The sequence below is a fragment of the Buteo buteo genome, chromosome 10 (genome assembly GCF_964188355.1).
Source record: "Buteo buteo chromosome 10, bButBut1.hap1.1, whole genome shotgun sequence".
NCBI lineage: Eukaryota > Metazoa > Chordata > Aves > Accipitriformes > Accipitridae > Buteo > Buteo buteo.
The window spans coordinates 20548911-20568909 of NC_134180.1; the positions used below are offsets into that span (position 1 = coordinate 20548911).

General features: G+C 37.1%; 1 protein-coding gene across 1 annotated transcript in view; it reads left to right on the forward strand.

The window, feature by feature from the left end:
* The window catches only part of KCNT2 (potassium sodium-activated channel subfamily T member 2), a 156213-nt gene extending 145075 nt beyond the window's left edge, over positions 1-11138 (forward strand). The window contains exons 28-30 of the mRNA XM_075038894.1: positions 855-1155; positions 4454-4538; positions 7584-11138. Of these exons, the coding sequence (XP_074894995.1) occupies positions 855-1155; positions 4454-4538; positions 7584-7695 (498 nt within the window). The 3' untranslated portion in view covers positions 7696-11138. The remainder of the gene's footprint in view (positions 1-854; positions 1156-4453; positions 4539-7583) is intronic.
* Positions 11139-19999: the final 8861 nt, after the last annotated feature.

Genomic DNA, 19999 nt, shown 5'->3' on the forward strand with positions numbered 1-19999 from the left:
AATTTTGAAGTTCTCTTTTGAAATGTTTCCTCTTCTATTCCCTATGGTCTTTTTGTATGTTAGAACTGCGCATGTAGCCCATCCACTTGAGTTATTTCAGTACTGCTGTATGTGTATACTATTGGTCATAGTTAGGGGGCATGAAGAAGAGACAGCGACAGAGAGCCAGATTTTGGTTCTTAAGTCTGGGGGTGTTTGTTATGATATGAGTGAAGAAGCAACATCACTATGCTTTAAGGTAGGAATGAATTACCTCGTTTGTAAGAGGTGCCCTGAATCACACTGAAGGCTACAGTGTGCAGACACAGAGGCACTCCAGGCATTATGTGCTGGAAAGTCAAAAATGCCGAGGAATTTGAGACACACGTAACAGGCCCAGTCCACCTGTGGTCTTAAAAGGGTACTCAAAACAATGCAGCCAAAGTTGAACTATTACTTAATGAATCCACAACATATATCTAAAAAGCATTTACAGAACTTGAATTTCTGAAAATATGCAGACTTTGAAGATAGCGGAGAAGTCATTCAGAACAGATTTGTAGATTCAGGAAAGGCAGTATCAGAAGGCTAGAGTTATTTCTCTCAGAATCAAAATAGAATCAGGCACTAAATAAAGCTTAACTGCTTTTGCCCTTGAGAAATGCATTTATAACATAAATGAGCTTTTTACATAAAAAGTAAAAGTCTAGTAAAAGGTGCCCAATTCAGGAACACTTGCTAAGTAAAAACAGCTGAATCCCCCCAGCTCCACTGCAGCCAAAATACATGTTCAGCTACACTGTTGAAAAGAGAACACCTTACTCTGCTTCCATTTTTTTAAAGCCCTTAATCTCTCTTGTCATTTTCCTTTCAAGTCTCAGATCTCTATCAGTGTGGAAGAATGGGAAGACACGAAAGACACCAAAGAACAGATTAGTTATCGTAGTAGTCATCGTAACTCAACATCTAGTGATCAGTCTGATCATCCCTTGTTACGACGAAAAAGCATGCAGTGGGCCCGACGGCTGAGCAGAAGAGTACCAAGACACTCTGGTAAAACAACTGAGAAGATAAACCAGCAGCGAATGAACCTTTACAGGAGGTCAGAAAGGCAGGAGCTTGCTGAACTTGTGAAAAACAGAATGAAGCATCTGGGCCTTTCTCCAGCAGGATATGGTATGATTACTGTAATACTTCAATAAAAACATCAGTATTATGCAAGATGAACTTACTTTTAAGGACTGAGGGTGCCATAAACAAAATAATTAAGTTTATGATAATGGGTTTGGTTTGTTGGTTTGGGGGTTTGTTTTGTTTTTTTACTGAGAGAAACTTGCTAGAGTGTTTTTAATCAGTTCTATTATCACCCATTCCTATTTTCAGATAGAAAGCTTAGAAGGCAGCATGTCAGTCAGATTTGTATTTAGCACATATAAGTTTATGCAGAATATATAAACATTCCCCTGTCACTGAACAGCTGTGCCCTATTTCCACAAACTTGTTGAAACATAGATGAAGACAGAACTGTTGTGAAGTTCACTCATATGTCAAGGTGGGGAGTTGTTTATGTGAAGGATATTGCATTTTCCCTGCAATTTTTAGAATTAATGCCAAAGTGTCACATTAAAGTAATTTTTATGAAACATGTTTCACTAGGTCTTTAGAAGCCATTTTTATCCATCACATCCTTCTCCAGCAAGGCTGATGATGGGTTCCTTTTTTGTTTGGGATTTTTTGGGGGGTTTTTTTGGTTTTGTTTTGGGTTTTTCTGTTGGTTGATAGGGTTTTTTTTTAAAGCTATTGACAAGAGCTCTGTAATACTCTTTTTAATATATGCACCACAGCTGCCTGGGGTGCCTTTCTACAGCCTTGGCTCTGTAGCATGTTGTGTGGAAACCCCCAGAACTATGGCTTCTAGTTTTCCTAGAAATACCAAGAATTTCTAGATCCCAACTTACTTGACTGCATAGTAGGTCCAATCTGGAGTTTAGTACTTTCTGCTTCAGAAGCACCAACACTGGGGTTCCCGTACTCAATTTTCATTTGAAGAATCCAAAATGTACTGTTTCACAAATGTGTTACTCTTCATTTTTCAGCACAATTATTTTTAAATTTGACTTATCCCTAAAATATCCATTAACTGAAGGTAAATGTGGTATTTCCTGCAGAATGGATATTTTTATTTATCCATTTTAAGTACACACGTTCTTAGTGCAGAGTCAAAACATCTTTTGACACCAATAGCAATATACTACCCAACAGTAGTTCTTATTGTTGCTATTGATATAAAACCAACTTAATTGTGAGAGAAGGCTACTGCAGAATACATGGTTATATTTTTGCTCAATCTTTACAAATTAGATACGTAAATACAAGCTCTTTATCCCATATTTCAGCTGGATAATTACTATTCCTGCTTTCTTTGTGGATACTATATGACTCTCTGCAGGAAGATTCAGGACTAAATATTTTCCAGGAGTGACACAGGCCACAATAACATTTGATCAACCACAAAGAAGTTTTGTAAATTTAATTCATATTTATACTAGTAACAAGAAAACTTTGTTGTGTTCCTGCTTTTAAAATCCTAGTTAAAAGCCAACAGTAAATGTTCATTTCATTATTTAAATTTAGAAAGATTATATACCATCTGCAGAACAGTGAAATCTTGATAGGTAAATGCTTCACCTGATTACAGTTATCTGCCCTGATTCCGATTTATAAATTTTCACGATCGCTTCCCTATTTTCTTATAGATGCACCTCATTATAAAGAAAGCTTCTACTTTTACAACCCCAGGAACACCCACATTCTGAAAAATACGCCAAATAACCACAAACCAGTTTTACTTATGCAGTCAGCTGCAAAACTGGGTTGTCACATTCCCATTGCCATCTCTCCACACTCCCTCCCATTCAGAAAGAAATTCCTGAAGCCTCTTACCCCTCTTCAGAGCTAGCTCACTCCCCACTCATCCGACCACATATTAAACATGGAATAGAAACTTTTAAATCTCCCTTTTCTTTCAGACTAGCAGGAATCAATCATGCCAGTTAGCTCCCTACAGAAGTTAAACATACTCCTTGGTACTCTCTCTCTCCATGTTTGGGGAATAATGAAAAAAAACCCCAAACCATGAAACAAAAATCACAGCTGCTTATGTATCTCCATGTATGGGGATGATGTCTAAATCCAATTTCTCATCTTCAGTGTGCATTTTACATTGATAACCTAATAACCCCCAAGACCTCCAAATTAAAATTCAATTAAGCGTGAATTCATTTAAGCCAACTGAGACACAACACAGTTTTGACTATGTAACCCTCTAGCAGAGTTGTCATGTTAGTATGGTGGTACAGGTGCTTGTATAACTAGTTACAATACTTTGCATCAGTTTCACTTTACAGAAGTAAGCTTTATTGTAAAACACCATTTTAGCTGTATAATTGCATCTATACTAAGAGTCTGTGTGAGCTTATCTAATTGTTTTCTAGACAGAAGTACTTACAGTGGTGCAAATACATTATACAAGCATGTAGAAAAATGACACATACTAGAAAATATACAATATAGTGATTTTCAACCTAGAGACAGTATATCAAGAATACTTAATTAACAAAAGATTTAGGAATTGCATTGAAACTAGAATGGGGCTGTTGTCTTTCAAATAATTTTCCCTAAAATGCTAAAGAGAGCAATTAACACAGAAGCAATGCCTCTCCTTTTTAGTCCTATCAAATTAAACCTAGTCTCACTGCAGCACCACAGGAAGTGTACCAGAGAAAGCTATACAGAAGATACTGCAATGACAGCTACAAAAGTGTAACGAGATTCAACTAGGCAAAAACCTTAAAAAAGGATTTTTTGTCAGCCTTCAATTGCAACATACTATTAGAAGAATAGTTAAAAATGCAAGACAGAAATACCAGTTTCCATTTATACAGCATTCACATTTCAACCCATTGGCATAGGTGATAAAAGGAAAATGCTTACTATATAAATCTGAAAAGGGAAAAAAGGTTTATATTGACCAAATCTGGAAGAGGATGAGAATGCCATACACCTGCATTTAACCTTGCTTTTCACTTGAACTTAATGCCAACTGAGGATGGAAGTCCCTACTTCCCACATACTAACATAAGCCACATGACAGATTGGTAAATTACACTAAAATTGGGTTGCATTCAGAACTGCTATGACTGAAAAAATGCAAAAGAATACTTATAGAGCTTTCAGAAAGAAAACGGTATTTTGAGAGCTGATAACTCAAAAGATGTTACGCCAGATAGTTCCAATTCAAGTACAGTTGAAAAGAAGTTGCTAAACATTTGAAATCGCTTTGACACCTGACACTTTTTGACAGCTCTATGAACCAAAGATGATCTTTTACCAAATTAGTTTGTCAGAAAACATACTTTTCACGACTTGTTTGTAAATATAATTAATTTGGTATGGGTTTTTTTTTGTCCTCTAGATGAAATGAATGATCATCAGAACACCCTTTCTTACATCCTGATCAATCCTTCTCCAGATACAAGATTAGAGCTGAATGATATAGTGTAAGTTAAAGCACACAAAAAAAAAATTTACAAGACCTGCAAAATTTCTTGTTTGTACTTCCTGCATGACTTTATTTTATTATCTTTCTGCTGGAAAAGAACTCCAAACTTTCCCATGCACCTGGAAAAAATAAAGATTAATATGGAGACTTCTATTTAAATAGACACCTAATTATACATATATGTATATATTTAAAACACACATATTTATATGTAATACATATGTTAGTGATGCTCTTACTTCCGTATTCTCTCATTCTCCTCTTACTCTGTGTATTTAAAAAATAATCCAACCAAGTCTGCTGGGTAGCTTCATAGAATTAATATTCTCATTAAATTCTTGCTTATATTTTTAGCTACCCAGTCTTAACAGAAAGATCAACCCTTCAAAATCAGTGTTTTCAAATAGGATTTTATTACATGGATTCAAAGATCATTAAAGCAAACAGCAGTCTTCCCATGAACATCATGTGATATTCATGCTTAAGATAATTCAAATACAAATGGCAAGACCTTAATACAGGAAGTTTTTTCACTTGCATATCAGGAATTTTGCAGACTACATGAAAAAAAAAAAGAGAAAAGAGCAAACACAAATTTGAACTGTCTAGAAAGTTTTTATGTCAAGAATTTTAGATACTTACCTGGCATTGTCTCATACTGAAGTCTGATGTGATTGCTGCATTCAGGTCCTGAGCTGTTTCTGTCTCTAGCCTCTCCTGCCTCTGCCTTGCTATACTAACATGCCCCATCTGCTCCACAGGAAAGAAACCACATAGCCCAGTTGTGCAAGCTCCTCCACATCAGTGCTGGCCCACCTCATTGCTTGCTCACAAGGAGGAAAATTGTTTGAAGTATTAGCCCTCCTGATACTAAAACAAAATCATCATAGTGCTTTGTAGCACTGTAGTATATGAACAATTAAAAACAAAAGCACTTACACTTCAAGTAATATGTTCAGACTTTGCCTTAGTAACTCCATATTTCATCTAGCCTATTTGCCTTAAGAAGCAGGTACTGAATAGCAGCGTTTTCATTCTATAGCCATGAGATTTTTGTACCAAAACATTTAAAATTTTGACCCTAAGCAGAGCATGATGTTCTTTTTCTGTATTGGTTTATCACTATAAAAGTCTTTGTTCATTTTTACTTAAGGAATGCTGTGACCTACTTACTACAGAATTATTTTTGATGTAGAACTTGTCAATTACGTATTTCAGGTACAAGTCTTTTGTTTAGTTTACTCTAAAAAAAAATAAAAATATAGAAACACCTGAATTTTCCCCCGTATCTAAAAAAACTATTTAAAAAATAATCAAGCAAGAAAAGATTTTGTGTGTGTGTGTCTTTAAACATGCTTCATTTGGATTTGATGAACAGAATAGAACAGACTCTTCCACTACTCATTGGATTCATTGGCTGGATGAGCAAAACAAATAGGTTGTTCTGGAGTAAACATAAGTAATGGATGTTATAAATAGAGGGTAGTAAGTCTGACTTTAAACAAATAGATACCATGAGAACACGATCTAGATAAGAACAGTACAAGTATATTTTTTTAATCCCATATTTAAGTCACCTGTTTTCTTACACAAGTAAGTTCAGGTATTTGTAGCAACAAACTCAAAGAGAGAAAATGCTGCTATTCTACTTTAGCCCTGGCAGAAGGAGAAACTTTAACAAAATAACAGAGGCAGACAGTAGTTCCAAATATTGGAGAACAGGTGATTCTTTTCCCACGGACTCAGAAGCAGAAGCCTGTACTTTGAGGAGCCATGAATGGTCTGTTACTAGGTGAGCTGAAAACAGATAACAGCAGTTCTGTGGGAAATATGACAGTGATTGCTCATACACTTACAGAACATATTAGTTCAGTTAATCAGGATTTTCCGTTTTGCATTTTGTTGAAGAATTTTTCAGGGTGTTTTAATTAAGTCTGGGGCAAAACATACTCATTATACTGAATAGTAGAAGTTCATGGCCTGTAAAAACAGAAACTTTCTTCAGGGCCACTGCAAAGTAACACAGCAAATCTTTATAAGCACCACACAGCATGCTCACAATCTCTATTGCGATATTTAAGCATTTTTCATTTGGCTGACAGGGAGGAGATGGACAGACATGTGGCACCAAGACTTCTGAGGATATGAGAGAAAGGATTCTTTCACATTTAATTTTCCTGCATTTCATTTTTCTTTCTTTGGGAGGGGGAAAAAAAAGAAAAGTAAAAAACAGGGTTTGAAATAAAATTTCCAGTGGCTTCAACAGTACTGCTTATCTTTGGACCAGTTTAAGATACTGGGATTGAATCTAGTTGCGTGGCTGCTCTTTAGGAGCATAGTGGCACTGGAAAGTGCTGATTGATAGCTCAGAATACTGAAATGTTAGTTCTGCACCGTAAGCTGCTACTGCATCAGTGCCAAAAGCTGTCTCAGATCCGATAGTTTCTCACTTGAGATAGCTGACAAAACAGTGCGGAATTTACACTTACAAATTAATGGGAAGCTCTTCCATCCTTATCCTAAGAAAAGCAGTTATTTTAAACATCTCAAACTAGTTCTACTTCAAAGTTCTTAGAATAAGGGTCTATCTCCAGACTGTCAGCCTACACCAAGATTGTCAACATCAGGCTTTTTATTTTATTGAGCACAGTGACAAGAATTATCCATTGTTTTCTCACAAAATGATTTTAGAAATGATGCTGTGGACTGCTTGTCCCTTCTTTAAGGCATAATGAATAAAGGAGATGCATAAAGAAATAGAGAGTTACTGGCAAAGGAGCTCTCAGTCAAAATTAAGGTTTAGCTGTGCATAGTACATACAGATAATGTCTAGGCAGACAAAATGTGAAAAGCTTTATTATTAACATCTAAAGTAGGTGATGTTACCCAGGTGTCCAAGTTACCCAACAGAAACTAGACTAAGCACCTTCAAAATAAGTCTCTCAGTCTTCTTCAGATCTTTTCAACATTACAACTGTATGCATTTATTTTATTGTTGCTCACATGATGTCTTTTTAATAAGAATCATAATTTCTTTTTATAGATATTTGATCCGACCTGATCCATTGGCTTATGTTCCAAATAGTGCACCCAGCCGAAAAGACAGCTTCTGCAATACAGTGGGACAAGACACCAGGGAGGAAACACAACTTTGATATGTAACTCAACACAAAATTAAGAGACAATTTTATACACATGTTGTTTCCACTAACCATTTTGAAAACTGAGTGGTACATTTTATTCAGATTTTGGAAACAAAGTGACAGTGGGTAAGTGACCAAATTTAGAAATGTGGTGTCTAGAAACCCTGATTTAAGGGACTGTGAGGCTTGTGGCCTGTTCAATATGGTAGTTGAACTTTGTCAGTTTAAGAGAATTATGACACCTATTACTATTTAACCAATATGAACAAATGATTTAAAAAGTGACAGATTCCATCATGTGTTTTGCTTGGATGCTTCTAGGCATATTTATCAAGGTGACAGCATGTCAGCAACTAAGCTTTTGACCTACATCAGTAAAGGTTATCCAATACCTGTAGAGAGACCATGCATAATTTGTAGTAGAAAATATGTTATTACCTAAAGATGCCAATGAGGCTTTGCATGTCAAGAATCCAGCCTTTGAAATAATTTTGAGTCTCAACCTATCACCTGTTTATATTAGAACAGGCTAGTTTCAGTCCCATTTTAGCCTCCAGGACTTGGGTGTTTGTTCTCTGGGTTTACACAGATCAGGTTGAATGACACAGCCTTGTCACACCATAGAGGTTGAGGTCTGAGGCATATCCACTGAAAGATCTGCTCAGATGAGCCCCCCTGGAGGAAAGTCCCTATCATCTCACACAGGCAGCCCCCCCACATTTACAAAAACTGGGAAGGTACTATCTGTTTGAAGCTGAAAACAATGGTAGTTCAGATGAAATATAAACATTTTAACCTTAGTGAGTTTATCAATAGAAGCCTGAACAGATTATAATACAAAAGTGAGAGCATTCCTCTAGGGAACAATTCATACCACAAGTCCTTCCCATTTCCATGAACAAAGTATGTACATGCCCAGTCTTTCAGATTATCCAAATATGATACATTTTCCTATGAAATTACATATCCCACGTTATATGAAAAGGCACCATGGATTTGAAGACTCTGTTTTGGCATTAAGTGCACAAGAAAGCATCTGCTAGTGTATGAAACATCTGAAGCTGCTACAGAATCTCCAGTCTACACATACAAGAGTGCAACAATTGGTCAAGCTTTCTACAGCATTAAATGTGCCTGTACATGATCTTCTAAAAATCACATTCTTGCTTTGCCATCTGTCACAAAGGGAGAAGAGCATGCTTAAGGTAAAAACTCTGTTACAATTATCCATATAGAACTGGTACAAGAAATTTGGAAGGTAGACTACAATGGAAAAAACTGATTATTCTTTGAATTCCCTTGATGTCCTACACATAACCAAATTAAATCAAAATTTTCTATATTGTCTTCTATATTATTTGGTAGAACAACTACAATTTATTTCTGAAAAATAAAATACCAAGTTGCCCAGTGAACAATTCATGGATGCGAGTATGCTTATCAGCATTGTAATGATGTTAAGTCACATTCATATTAGGAATGACAGCAAATCTGCTATTAGTCCCTCCCTTCCTCTATAATTTTTCCAAAACTTAACTAATCTGTTCCATATTAAGCCAGAAATCCTAAAGCCACAACTATAAAAAAACCACAGAGGTCTCAGAATGGACTGAAGCCATCAGAAGACCAAGAGTACCAGTTTTAAAAGAAAAAAGGATAACTAGAAAGTAGGGTTTCTCAGCAATTTTTTTAATATTGACATATCGAAGTAGCGTCATGGTTCAGAAGGGTTTCAGTGATTCTGCATTGAGTCCATTATTGTTCAGTGTTTTTCCACATACACTAGTCACTTATCAGGTTATTCACAGGTAAAGACAAAGTATTTCAGATGTTCCCTCTGGACACTGTAGAAAAAAAAGAAACAACTGAAACAGCTGCGCAGACTGAAGTCTACAATTTTCTTAAACAGTATATGGTACAGGATCGTGCCCAAGACCTGTCATAGCAGTTATCCCAGAAGAGACTGCCCATGCAGTGTGAATAACTTCCTATTTTTAATGCCCAGTGAGAAGACTATTCCAGTTAAATATTTTCAAAAAAACTACAAGTTTCTTAAAAATGTTCACTGCAAAATATCAGGAGGATCCTTTGTTTCATACTGAAGGCCTTATAATGGAGTCTCAAGTAGGCAGACGGGATTCTAAAAACAGGCCTACTCTTCAGCTGGTGAGCTAGATACTCTGCAATCAGTGTCATTCTCACACTGTTAACAGGCATTCCCTGTACGCTGCCTATAGTACCCACCACAGATTTAAGGACTCTGCCACAAGGATCTATAGCTAGGACTTGATGCCTCGCATTTAACAGCCTGTAAAGCAGTAGAAACAAGCAGTCAGGTGTATCCGTTTTCCCACCCAACTCAGCAGAATTGCTGCTCAGCTAGAGTTGAATAGTAGCATCTAGCATGACCTGATATTTCTCCAGGCTTAATGCATTTCTAATTGCTCCTTAGCCCCAGAAGATTTGCTAAAGCAAACACAAAGACAGCTGGAGTCACTTGCAGTCTCTAAAATGAATGAAAGGCAATCTTCCTGAACAAAATACCTGGTTGTCTTCAAAATCTGCTGGAAGACAAGCAAGGTAATAAAAACTAGCAACAGCTTCTTATGAAGCAGAAGTTCCAATAACCCATGAATAATAAACCACAAAGTTCTATTACTCAAAATATACTGCCTTTCATGCTGAAAGCAGAACAGCTTTGCTTCCTCTGGCATATCTTTACAGACAGACCCCATTCTAGAGGGATTTAGACCTTTCAAGAACCATCCTAAAGCACCTGTACATTAACACTGAGCGAGACAGTATGCACATTTCTTCAGTGGCCAGGGAGGCGATTCTTTAATGGTCATCCTCCACGTGATCTTATGTTCACATGCTTTCTTCTCATCATGATTATCAGAAACATAATACAAGTCTAGCTGGATTGGAGACCAGACAGAGGAACAGTAATCTCTGTGCTCGGTGCTGGAGAAGGAATGGTGAAGTTCTCTGTTCAACAGTCATTTGCACCTGCTGATTCTAGGAGTTCTGTCTGGTCATAGTTCACTCAGTAGACAGAGAAATTTAGAGCTATGATCACCAACATAAGCAAGAGATTTAATCCTAACCAGTTGTCAAAGGTCAGAAGAAAAAAAAAAAAGGGATGGTTTCAATCTGTGCTTAATTGATTGTATTTTTTCCTCCTGACTCACTTTTACCAATAACTCAAAGATGCCCATCTTCCTCAACACTACCTTAACACATACCAAGCAATCTGGTACCCAAAGCCACAATCCCAGTGAAGAAAGTGATAGCAGATAATTACTTCATTCTCACAAAGGAATTCTCCAACAAAGGGAGACCTACCTATGAAAAAGTGTTACCTAAGTCTGCAATAAAAAGTCATAAAAAGTGTTTCAGTGGAGTGCAGTGTCTTTACTTCACTATTTCACTCCAATTCCAGAACATGCATTAATTCACATACAAAGTAAAAAGCATAGAGTTTGAGGTTTTAAAACCTGCAGTAGAATGAGCTAGTGAAGTTTTCATGACATTTTGACTTGGAAATTAAAAGGACAGTTATTTCACAACATACGTATTTTCCCTCCCACAAACAGCTTCCTGCTACAACTTCAAAGTATACAAATATATATTACAGAATATTTCTTATACATCTTTGTTTACCAATGCACCAATAAAATGCTAAAGAACAAATAGATTTCAGGCTTCAGCAGTGGAGGAAAGCTGAAGTGACATCAAGTGCACCAGAAGTAACACACAATACTGTAGCTTCTAGGCAGCTAGGGCTGACAGCAACCATTCTGTAATTTTGGAGCACTGATGCATGATGCATTTGCTGCATTGAATTCCACTTGATATCTGAGGGAAGTCAGTCACTACAGTCTGGAAATGAATTAATAAAAACAAGCAGCACTGTGTAGTGACATCAAGTTGTACGAGGTTATAAAAAAATACTTTTTCAAGGCAGTGATATGAATGCAGAATTTATAAAAGAAAGCAATCTGCATAAAATGTTCTTGCATATTCTTGATATTATATCAGAAATGGCCCACCCCACTTTGAAACAGACATACATTGAATAAACATCTAAAGAGCTGCACTTCAAATTTTCAGCCACTGTTCCTTGTGCTTGATGCAGAACATGCATTGCAGGGAGACAGGAAAAGAGTTATTAATTCATATTAAGTTGCGAGAAATGACCAAGACTTTTCTTACAGTTGTCTTGTGAAGTTAATCCAAAATATTAATTATGATTTTGTTATTTACTTAATTATTGCCTACACTACTAATGCAAGAATGCTGTCAGTAATGGTAATTCAACACAAGTATAAACTCCCACAGCCTCTCAAGAAGCTTAAAAAGGCAAATATTTCTGCTTCATGAAGTTAAAAACAAGCATTTGAAGTTTCTATGAACTAAAGTTTTCTATTTGTTCTGTAAAATCCAGACTGTATACCATTACAAAAATTCACAACTGGCCCGTGCCAACCAGGGAGAGAGGCTAGGATGCAAACTATAGAATTAAAAGAGTAAATAGTTATTTGTGTGCATGAGGTGTCCCAGCCAAATTGGGGCACCCTGAATGTGGTTCTACATAAGGTTCTTATACCTTTAAAGCATTCAGGTACAACATGATTTGACTAATCACTAACACCAATTACTAATCATAGTAAGACTTCTCTAGATCATTTCCTATTTCTTTTGTCCTTTCTCCAGTACAGGCTGGCTGATGAATGATAGCTAGTTTCTTTGGCAATTGTATAGGTTTTAACAGTTAAGTATTTACTCCCACTAGAAGTTATAAACTTGCTTCTGTAACTGTCCAGTGGTGTGGTAGACTCCAAATGCAAACAGAGAATCAGTATACATATTTATAGTCTTTTCTTTGGACAGCTGGCAAGTCTTTGTTAACACAGTCAATCCTGCTGCTTGTGTACTCAGCTTCAGACTGAGTGGAGAAGCCTCTACTACCTTATCTTTGTTAGTTACTCAATAACCTGTAATTTGGTTACTGTTCCGATAATATGAGGCCCTGCCTACACATAGTTCAAGATCGGGATCTGGAAATGGCACATCCATTAGAATATTCTGGAGGGCTTTTTGTTTTTTACAGCTTCACAGGTTTATTACTGCACAATCATGATGTGGTCTGAAGGTGAAGTGAGTAGAGTTGCAGGGTTCAGCTTATGACATTGCTTAAGGTAAGGTACAGGTGTCAGCTAGACAAGATTCCATGGCTACTAACAAATCATCAACATATTGTGTCAAAAACGGATCCTTTTTTTAAACACAACATCCTGTAAAACTTTTACTAAAATTTTAGAAAAATAGGGAAGGACCCAGCAAAGCCCTGTGGGAGCTTTGTCTGTGTTAGCTGCATCTTTCCCCAGGTAAATGCAAAAAGGTCTTGAGAGTCCAGATGAATAAGTATACTGATTTAAGGCAGAAAAAGTGCTCCCTATATGTATTAGACAATTGTAATTATGTTCATTAATCAAAAGGTTTAAGACCAATTCTCATAAGAAGGGGAAAATATTTCATATTCAGAGGCTCCTATAGTGACTGCACAGCAGGTCCCTGCTGTCAATCCTGGGTGAAATGTAGCTGCCCCTGTTACACAGAGCAGGGCAAGATTGTACCATAGGATTCAGGGGTCCTTTTGGGAGGCTTTTTTGTGGGGGGTCATACCAAGCACTCCCATTTCACATGGCCTTGTTGTCCACAATAATTACAGCAGTCTCTGGTTCCTTGAGATCCATTACTTCAAAAGTTTTCTCCTGTACCCCACCTTGGACATCTCTGTGCCCTTGTTCCCTTAAGCTAGGCTTATTATTCAATACTGCTGCCAACAGACTAGCTTTCTTTTTCTGTTCTTTTCCTTTTGTGCAAAAGCAACTATATTTCTGCAGCATTCTTGCTGCTTGTCTATTGATCCAGAGATCCCTGGTGTCAGTCTTGCTATAGATACTTATCTATTATGCCAGACAATGCCGGGAGGGTTTCAAAGATGTGTTAAATTGGCTAGGATGGTAGCGTTGTCTTGGTTGTCCAGGGGTATCTTTTATCCTTCATGGACGGCTCTAAGATTCTGAGAAGCAAAGTCCTTATTTCCAGGACCAGGCTGTCCTTCAGTTTGTTTTACTTAAGCATGAACAATGCCAAAGTCTCCAGTAAAATTCCACTACCCTATTACATTACAGTGTATAACGTGAACTAATATATAACAAAGTTAATACACTTTTGTACTAGAAAGACTGATTGATATAATGGTTAGGGAGGGGTATTTTTGTAACATTACCCTTTTAGCACTATAAAAAAAAGGATAAGTTTCTCTAGACTTGTGTCTCCTTACAAGGAATAATGGCCAAGATACTTATTCTTGCTCCCTTCCTCCTTACCCCCCAAGCTAACTCAATGCTTGCTTTACATTTCTCCAATGAAAACTTGAAAATTGTCACTCTCTTTGTATTTGTCAAAAAGAGCAGCTGACTTTCTCCCGAGTGACTCTTACTTATCTAACTCAAAGAAAATATATTGAAAGGAATAAGGAAGTGCTTTGAGAAGATTCTTGTCCATCAGCACAAGGCAAAGTGGCATAGCCTGAAACCTTTCACACCACAGGAATGCAATCTAGTTTAAAACATGGCATGGTTTAATGCATTTTCTCAACAACAGCATCTAAGAACTATCAAGCGTATGATATCTACATCACCTTCTTCAAGTTTCAGATTCTTATCTACAGCATACTCAACAGCATGAACTCAGAGTCTATTCTGAATATCAACTAAGAATGAACACAGAATGGAAGTTGCAGAAAAACTCTCAGCAATCAGCGTAAAATGTGTGTGTGGGAGATTGAAGATTTCTGAGGAATGGCCAATAGGGATTAGGGAATCTAAGAAACAATCATAATGACAAACCAGAATAATGGCTGAAGTACAAAGAGATATCATTGATTTTTACAGGTTTTCATATAAATATTACAGAAAGTAGAAGTTAATTCCAAAACAAGAAACTTAATGGAGGAAATGAGGTAGAACACACATTGATTTTAGTACTAGTCATTCCACTGTTGAAGATTATCATCGAATGGTTTGGGTTGGAAATGACCTTAAAGATCATCTAGTTCCAGCCCCCCTGCCATGGGTAGGGATACCTTCTTCCAGTAGAGCAGGTTGCTCAAAGCCCCATCCAACCTGGCCTTGAACACTTCCAGGGATGGGGCATCCACAACTTCTCTGGACAACCTGGTCCAGTGCCTCACTACCCTCACAGTGAAGAACTTCTGCCTTACATCTAATCTAAATCTACCCTCTAAATCTACAACTATAGTTTCTATACACATCTAGTATAATAATCTACAGGCAGATATAATTCATCCAGACAAATCAGATCAAAGTATTCAAGTTCATTTTTGCAATTGTTCTTACCTACGAGAGCGTTCCACTGTCGTGATTAAGCTGATCTAATACAGCTCTCAAGACTGTAGTTGCTGCCCCTACATCAGTTGGCACATTTGCAAGCTCACTGTCCAGTTTGGGGATAGTGAGACAGGAAACACATTTTTAGTGCTTCAGTTTTTTCCACCTAGATGGAAAATTCAGTGCCAAGGAAAGGAATTTTTCCTAGAATATGACTGAACTGTGGAATGCTCTACTGCAACAGCCTTCCCCAATGCCAGTTTTAGTAGGTCAGTTATTGGGCACGCTGTTGGTCCCTAGGTAGATGCTTTATTTGAGAAAACATATTGCTTATGCTTCAGTATTTATACTAATCTGCCTGTATGAAGCATCCAAGTATATCATTCATAGATGCTCCTTACACTTAGACCGTTGACAATGATGAGATAGAATAAACATTAAAAGTCTTCTTATATTTAAAATATAGACACATGCCACTATGCTAGCCCGAAGGTAAGTTACCTATCTAAACTCATATCTGAGCCAACTATGGGTTGATAAAGAAGTCCCATTTCATGAAACCCAAACGTACTAAGTACAATTGTTTTAATGCATATTGACCTCTGTTTGTGTCAACAGTTAGTTAAGCAAAGGTCAAAGCAGTGCTGCTAAGGAACTTGAGGTTTCTCACCGTGGCTGCATGCACGATCACTGAAATTCTAACAACGCGAAGCTGCATTCCACCAGCTTTTAGATGCGAGTCTCATATCAGGTATTCCCTGCTCCTGCCCCACTATTTGTCTTTGGCCTGTTCCCAAACCACACATGCAGGATGAGGCTTTATATAAGAAGGTCTGGAGATAGTCTCCTTATCAGAACAAGATAACAGTGTCTATCTGTAAGCTACAAACCTCTGTTAAAAACACCTCACAAAAATATATACACATGTAGAAATTACGAGGGAAAAAAAAAAGCAAGCAAAAAAGCTCAACTTAGTTACAGCAAGATAATGAAATGGAGAATGAAAGAGGAAGATGTGACCAAGTGCAATAGTTTTTCAGTAGAAGACTGTTTTGAGGCCTCAGGACCCATCAGATGGGTCTTCTACATAGCAGCAAGTAGGTGGCAGCTGAACCAGGAAACTGTTGCAGGACATTACCCCTTCTGAAGAAAATCTTACGCTGTACACCCAAGTAAGATGCCAATTCTAACCCAAGACAATCATCACAGACGCAATTTGAGCAATGCTTACAGATTATTTAGGCCTTGCCCCAGTCACAACCCCCTTCTCTCAAGGTGAAGGGGCACTATTCTAAAACAAGAGACATGCAAAATCCAGAGCTCTTGTAACTGCTTACAACCTGGTCCTCTATCAATCTATGGACCTGTCTGTTAAATTCATCTCAGGTGCTAAATATTCCCACTAATAGGCTACTTAAATTTCTCTGTGCAGATTACCTGGCCAGTGCAGCCCAGCTGCATCAAATGCAGAGAAGCTTCACATCCCAGTAAACAAACAGAAGATAAGTGTAGTTTCCTCTGGGTTTTTTTTGTTTTTTTTAATTTAAGTTGGCAGGGCAGGCAAGACAGGGCTTGTTTCTGCAGAAGAGTCCTCAGATCACTATATGGAACTTCCTCATTACCAGCCTTTAAAAAAAAAAAGACTAGCTCAAGGTACAAATGACAGCTAGAAACATACACAGATGCTTTATTCACTTTCCCTTTTATTACAGATTTGACATCTTTAAAACATTTACCAGCAACAATACTGCAGCTACATATGAGTTTTATATATATTCCACAACTTCCACCCCAGTATCATTTTATGATTGCCATCCCAAGAGCTACTGTTTGCACAGCCACCATCATATTATGGTAGAGGCAATAAACATTTTCTAAAAGCATTTAAGCAGTTTGTGAATTTGCATAAAATAAGGGTTTGGTATAGCAGAATATCAATCAACTATGGTAAGCTAACTATAAGCTTTTTTTTTATTATATGGAACCAGTGACCAAAGAATTCAAATAATCCATGGGCCTTCGAGGCATTCAGCATACTTGAAAATTGCTACAATTTTGTCATGCTCTTGCAGTGACTGTGGTGTACAAAATACTACTATGTATCAAGAAACTTCAGTTTTCAGGCTGACCTCTTCAAATAATTTATTTGTATGTATAGAAGGAAGAGGAATATATTGCAGCATAAGAATATATTGAGCTGTAAGAACAGCTCTGGTCATCTGAAAATGTTATGCAGACATTTGGAAAACAACCCCAGTTATGAACGCAAATCAATAAAATGTCTGAGGCAAGAGATTATTTTTAATTGGATTGCACTGGTATTATTTTCTTCTATACTTTGGATGAATACATCCATTAAAAAGCAAAACTGCACTAAATAGGGGATGGCTGAAGGGAACATAGCTATACACTGAACTACACAAATGATTATTCTAAATCAGATAAAACTTAGCCTAAAGTTTTATACCCTTCTCCAACAGCTTTTAAAGTACAGAAGTCTCTAAGATAAAGATAAAGACACCAAATCTAAAATATAGCTTCTTCTAGTTCTGTGTACTGATAAGCAGAACAGTAAACAACATGCCAGCAACCATAAAGACAGTAACAAAATCCAATTATCAGTTAGCTTTTTCAGACATAGCTTTAAATTATTTCTAGATGCAAAACACATTACATTTTTACTAGCCAACATCAGATCTGGAAGACGGTAATCTTCTTGGGCTTGTATTTCCTGAGATTAGTCTTACCTGAATGCAGGAACCTAATGCAGAAAAATTATATTTCCAATATCCTTCCACCCACAACAGTAAAAGTGCTTCTGACATAATTCAGACTTTCTTGAAAAAAGATGGTTCCAGAGAGGACTACCCAGCTCAAACCTCTCACACGACTGTTTGTAAATCACCCAATCAGAAGACTCACCTGTGTCTTCAGCAAGCTTAAAGAACCAGCATCATGTTTTACACAGGGCATATTGATTTAATTTGCAAAAAAAAATTTAAAGATTTCCCCAAAGCACAACAATATAACCACGAATTTCAAGTACTTTTGTAGCATGACTAATGTAGAACCCAGTCTCCTTTTTAAGAGTCTTTATTGTTCTGGGGACAGGTAAAAATGTTTTGAAAGGCCTTAGGACATATTGCAGAAACAAAGCAGTATTTAATGGCTTGTTCTGGCTTTCTGGTGCCAGATACACATCCCATTTGTTAGAGCCCTTGTTATCTAACTGCATAGTCATAATACGCGTATCAATTTGACACACTCAGTAAACTTCTCCAAGTAAGCACTCTTTTTTGAACTTAATTGGAAAATTTGCATCAGCAAGTATTGTCAGCTCTAGTAGGCAGCATTCTGAAGCAAGTCCTTTCTCAGTAAGGATTATTATTACTGGAGTGTGTCTTGGTTCTTGTCCAAATGCTACTGCAATCACTCAGAATTTCAGCATGTTTTAGGTAAGTTCTAGAATCCTATCATATCATACAGTCACAGGATGACAGGATAAAGCTGTTTGAAAGGAAGCTCAGGAGGTCTCCAGTCCTCATCCCCCCTGCTGAAAGCAGGGGTAGCTATGAGCTCAGACCATCCTGCTCAAGGCTCTCTCTAGTTGTAGGGATAAAAAGTACAACCTAATCCTCACCTCTGCCTCAGGGCAGATCAGTTAAGCTATTGCTGGCATAGTAGTGTAACATAACCTTGAATTAGCAGATGGCGTAGAGAAGAGTTCTAGCTTCTTCAGGTTTTCATTGTTAGTCATTTTAATCAAGACTCCTGGTAATTCATGTTTTTCTCCTTTGGATTCTCTCCAAATGGTTCAAATCTTTGGACTCGGTGGACAACACATAGAAATAACCTGCTTACGAAGAGGGAAAAAAGGAAACTCAGTCCATAACCTTGATTTCTATAGGTGAATTTCCTAAAGGAAGTATGTTTTGGATTTTTCTCAGCAACTGCAGAAAAGGGTTATTTTCTCCACAGGAAGACATATAATTCAGTTAGGATTCTTTATTCAACATCAGAATGTACGCTTATAAAAAGACAGTGGGGATGCATATATTGTATACTCACTTTCTCACTTCAGCTCTGGCTGAAGTATTTGGTATTTATGACATTTTGATTCCCACATGCATCTGAAAAGCTTCCTGCAAAGCTCCAGGCACTTTTTCCTACCTATTCAATTAATCCAGCCAGTTGGCCCACTCAGTAATTACTGTAAAGGTCTCTTAATTCTTACTGGGAGTAGCAGATAATTTATATTCTTGGTTGGAGAGAAATCTGGAAAGTAATTTACTTACATAGACATTTTGACTGAAACTTTTAGCTTGCGACGTTATTAAGCATCATCTTATTTTTTCCTTAGCTATGAGGATATTTTGTACATGGCTGAGTACCCCAAAATGAAATTTAATACATTCCTGTCAAAACACTCTATCAGCATTTAATTTTCCTCATTTATTATGTCTCCATAATAACAACTAAGTGGTTTCTTGTGTGTGAGATTTTTTTTGTATGTATGACTACAGAGAGTAACAGCAGTTGCACGCACTGATAGAGATCTGGCAAATGCTAATATTAGATTTTCTGGAAAAAAGCAGTTTCTATCCATATTTCTATCACTAGTTCACCAGCATAGGATATCATGTATGCTTTCTTCTTCAGTCACATTGAAATGCCATCCGAGTAAATGTACTGGTATGTGGACTAATTACATCTAAGCAATATAAAATTAACACATTAACTTATTATTACTTGTTAATGAAAAATTAAGTTTCATTGCATCTTCATCACTTTTTCTTCAGTATAGTTGATATGACCTCTTGCCATATTTTAACAGTATAGGAATTAATCGGTACCTCATCCAAAACAAAGGTACCAAGTGGTATTCAGTCAACAGA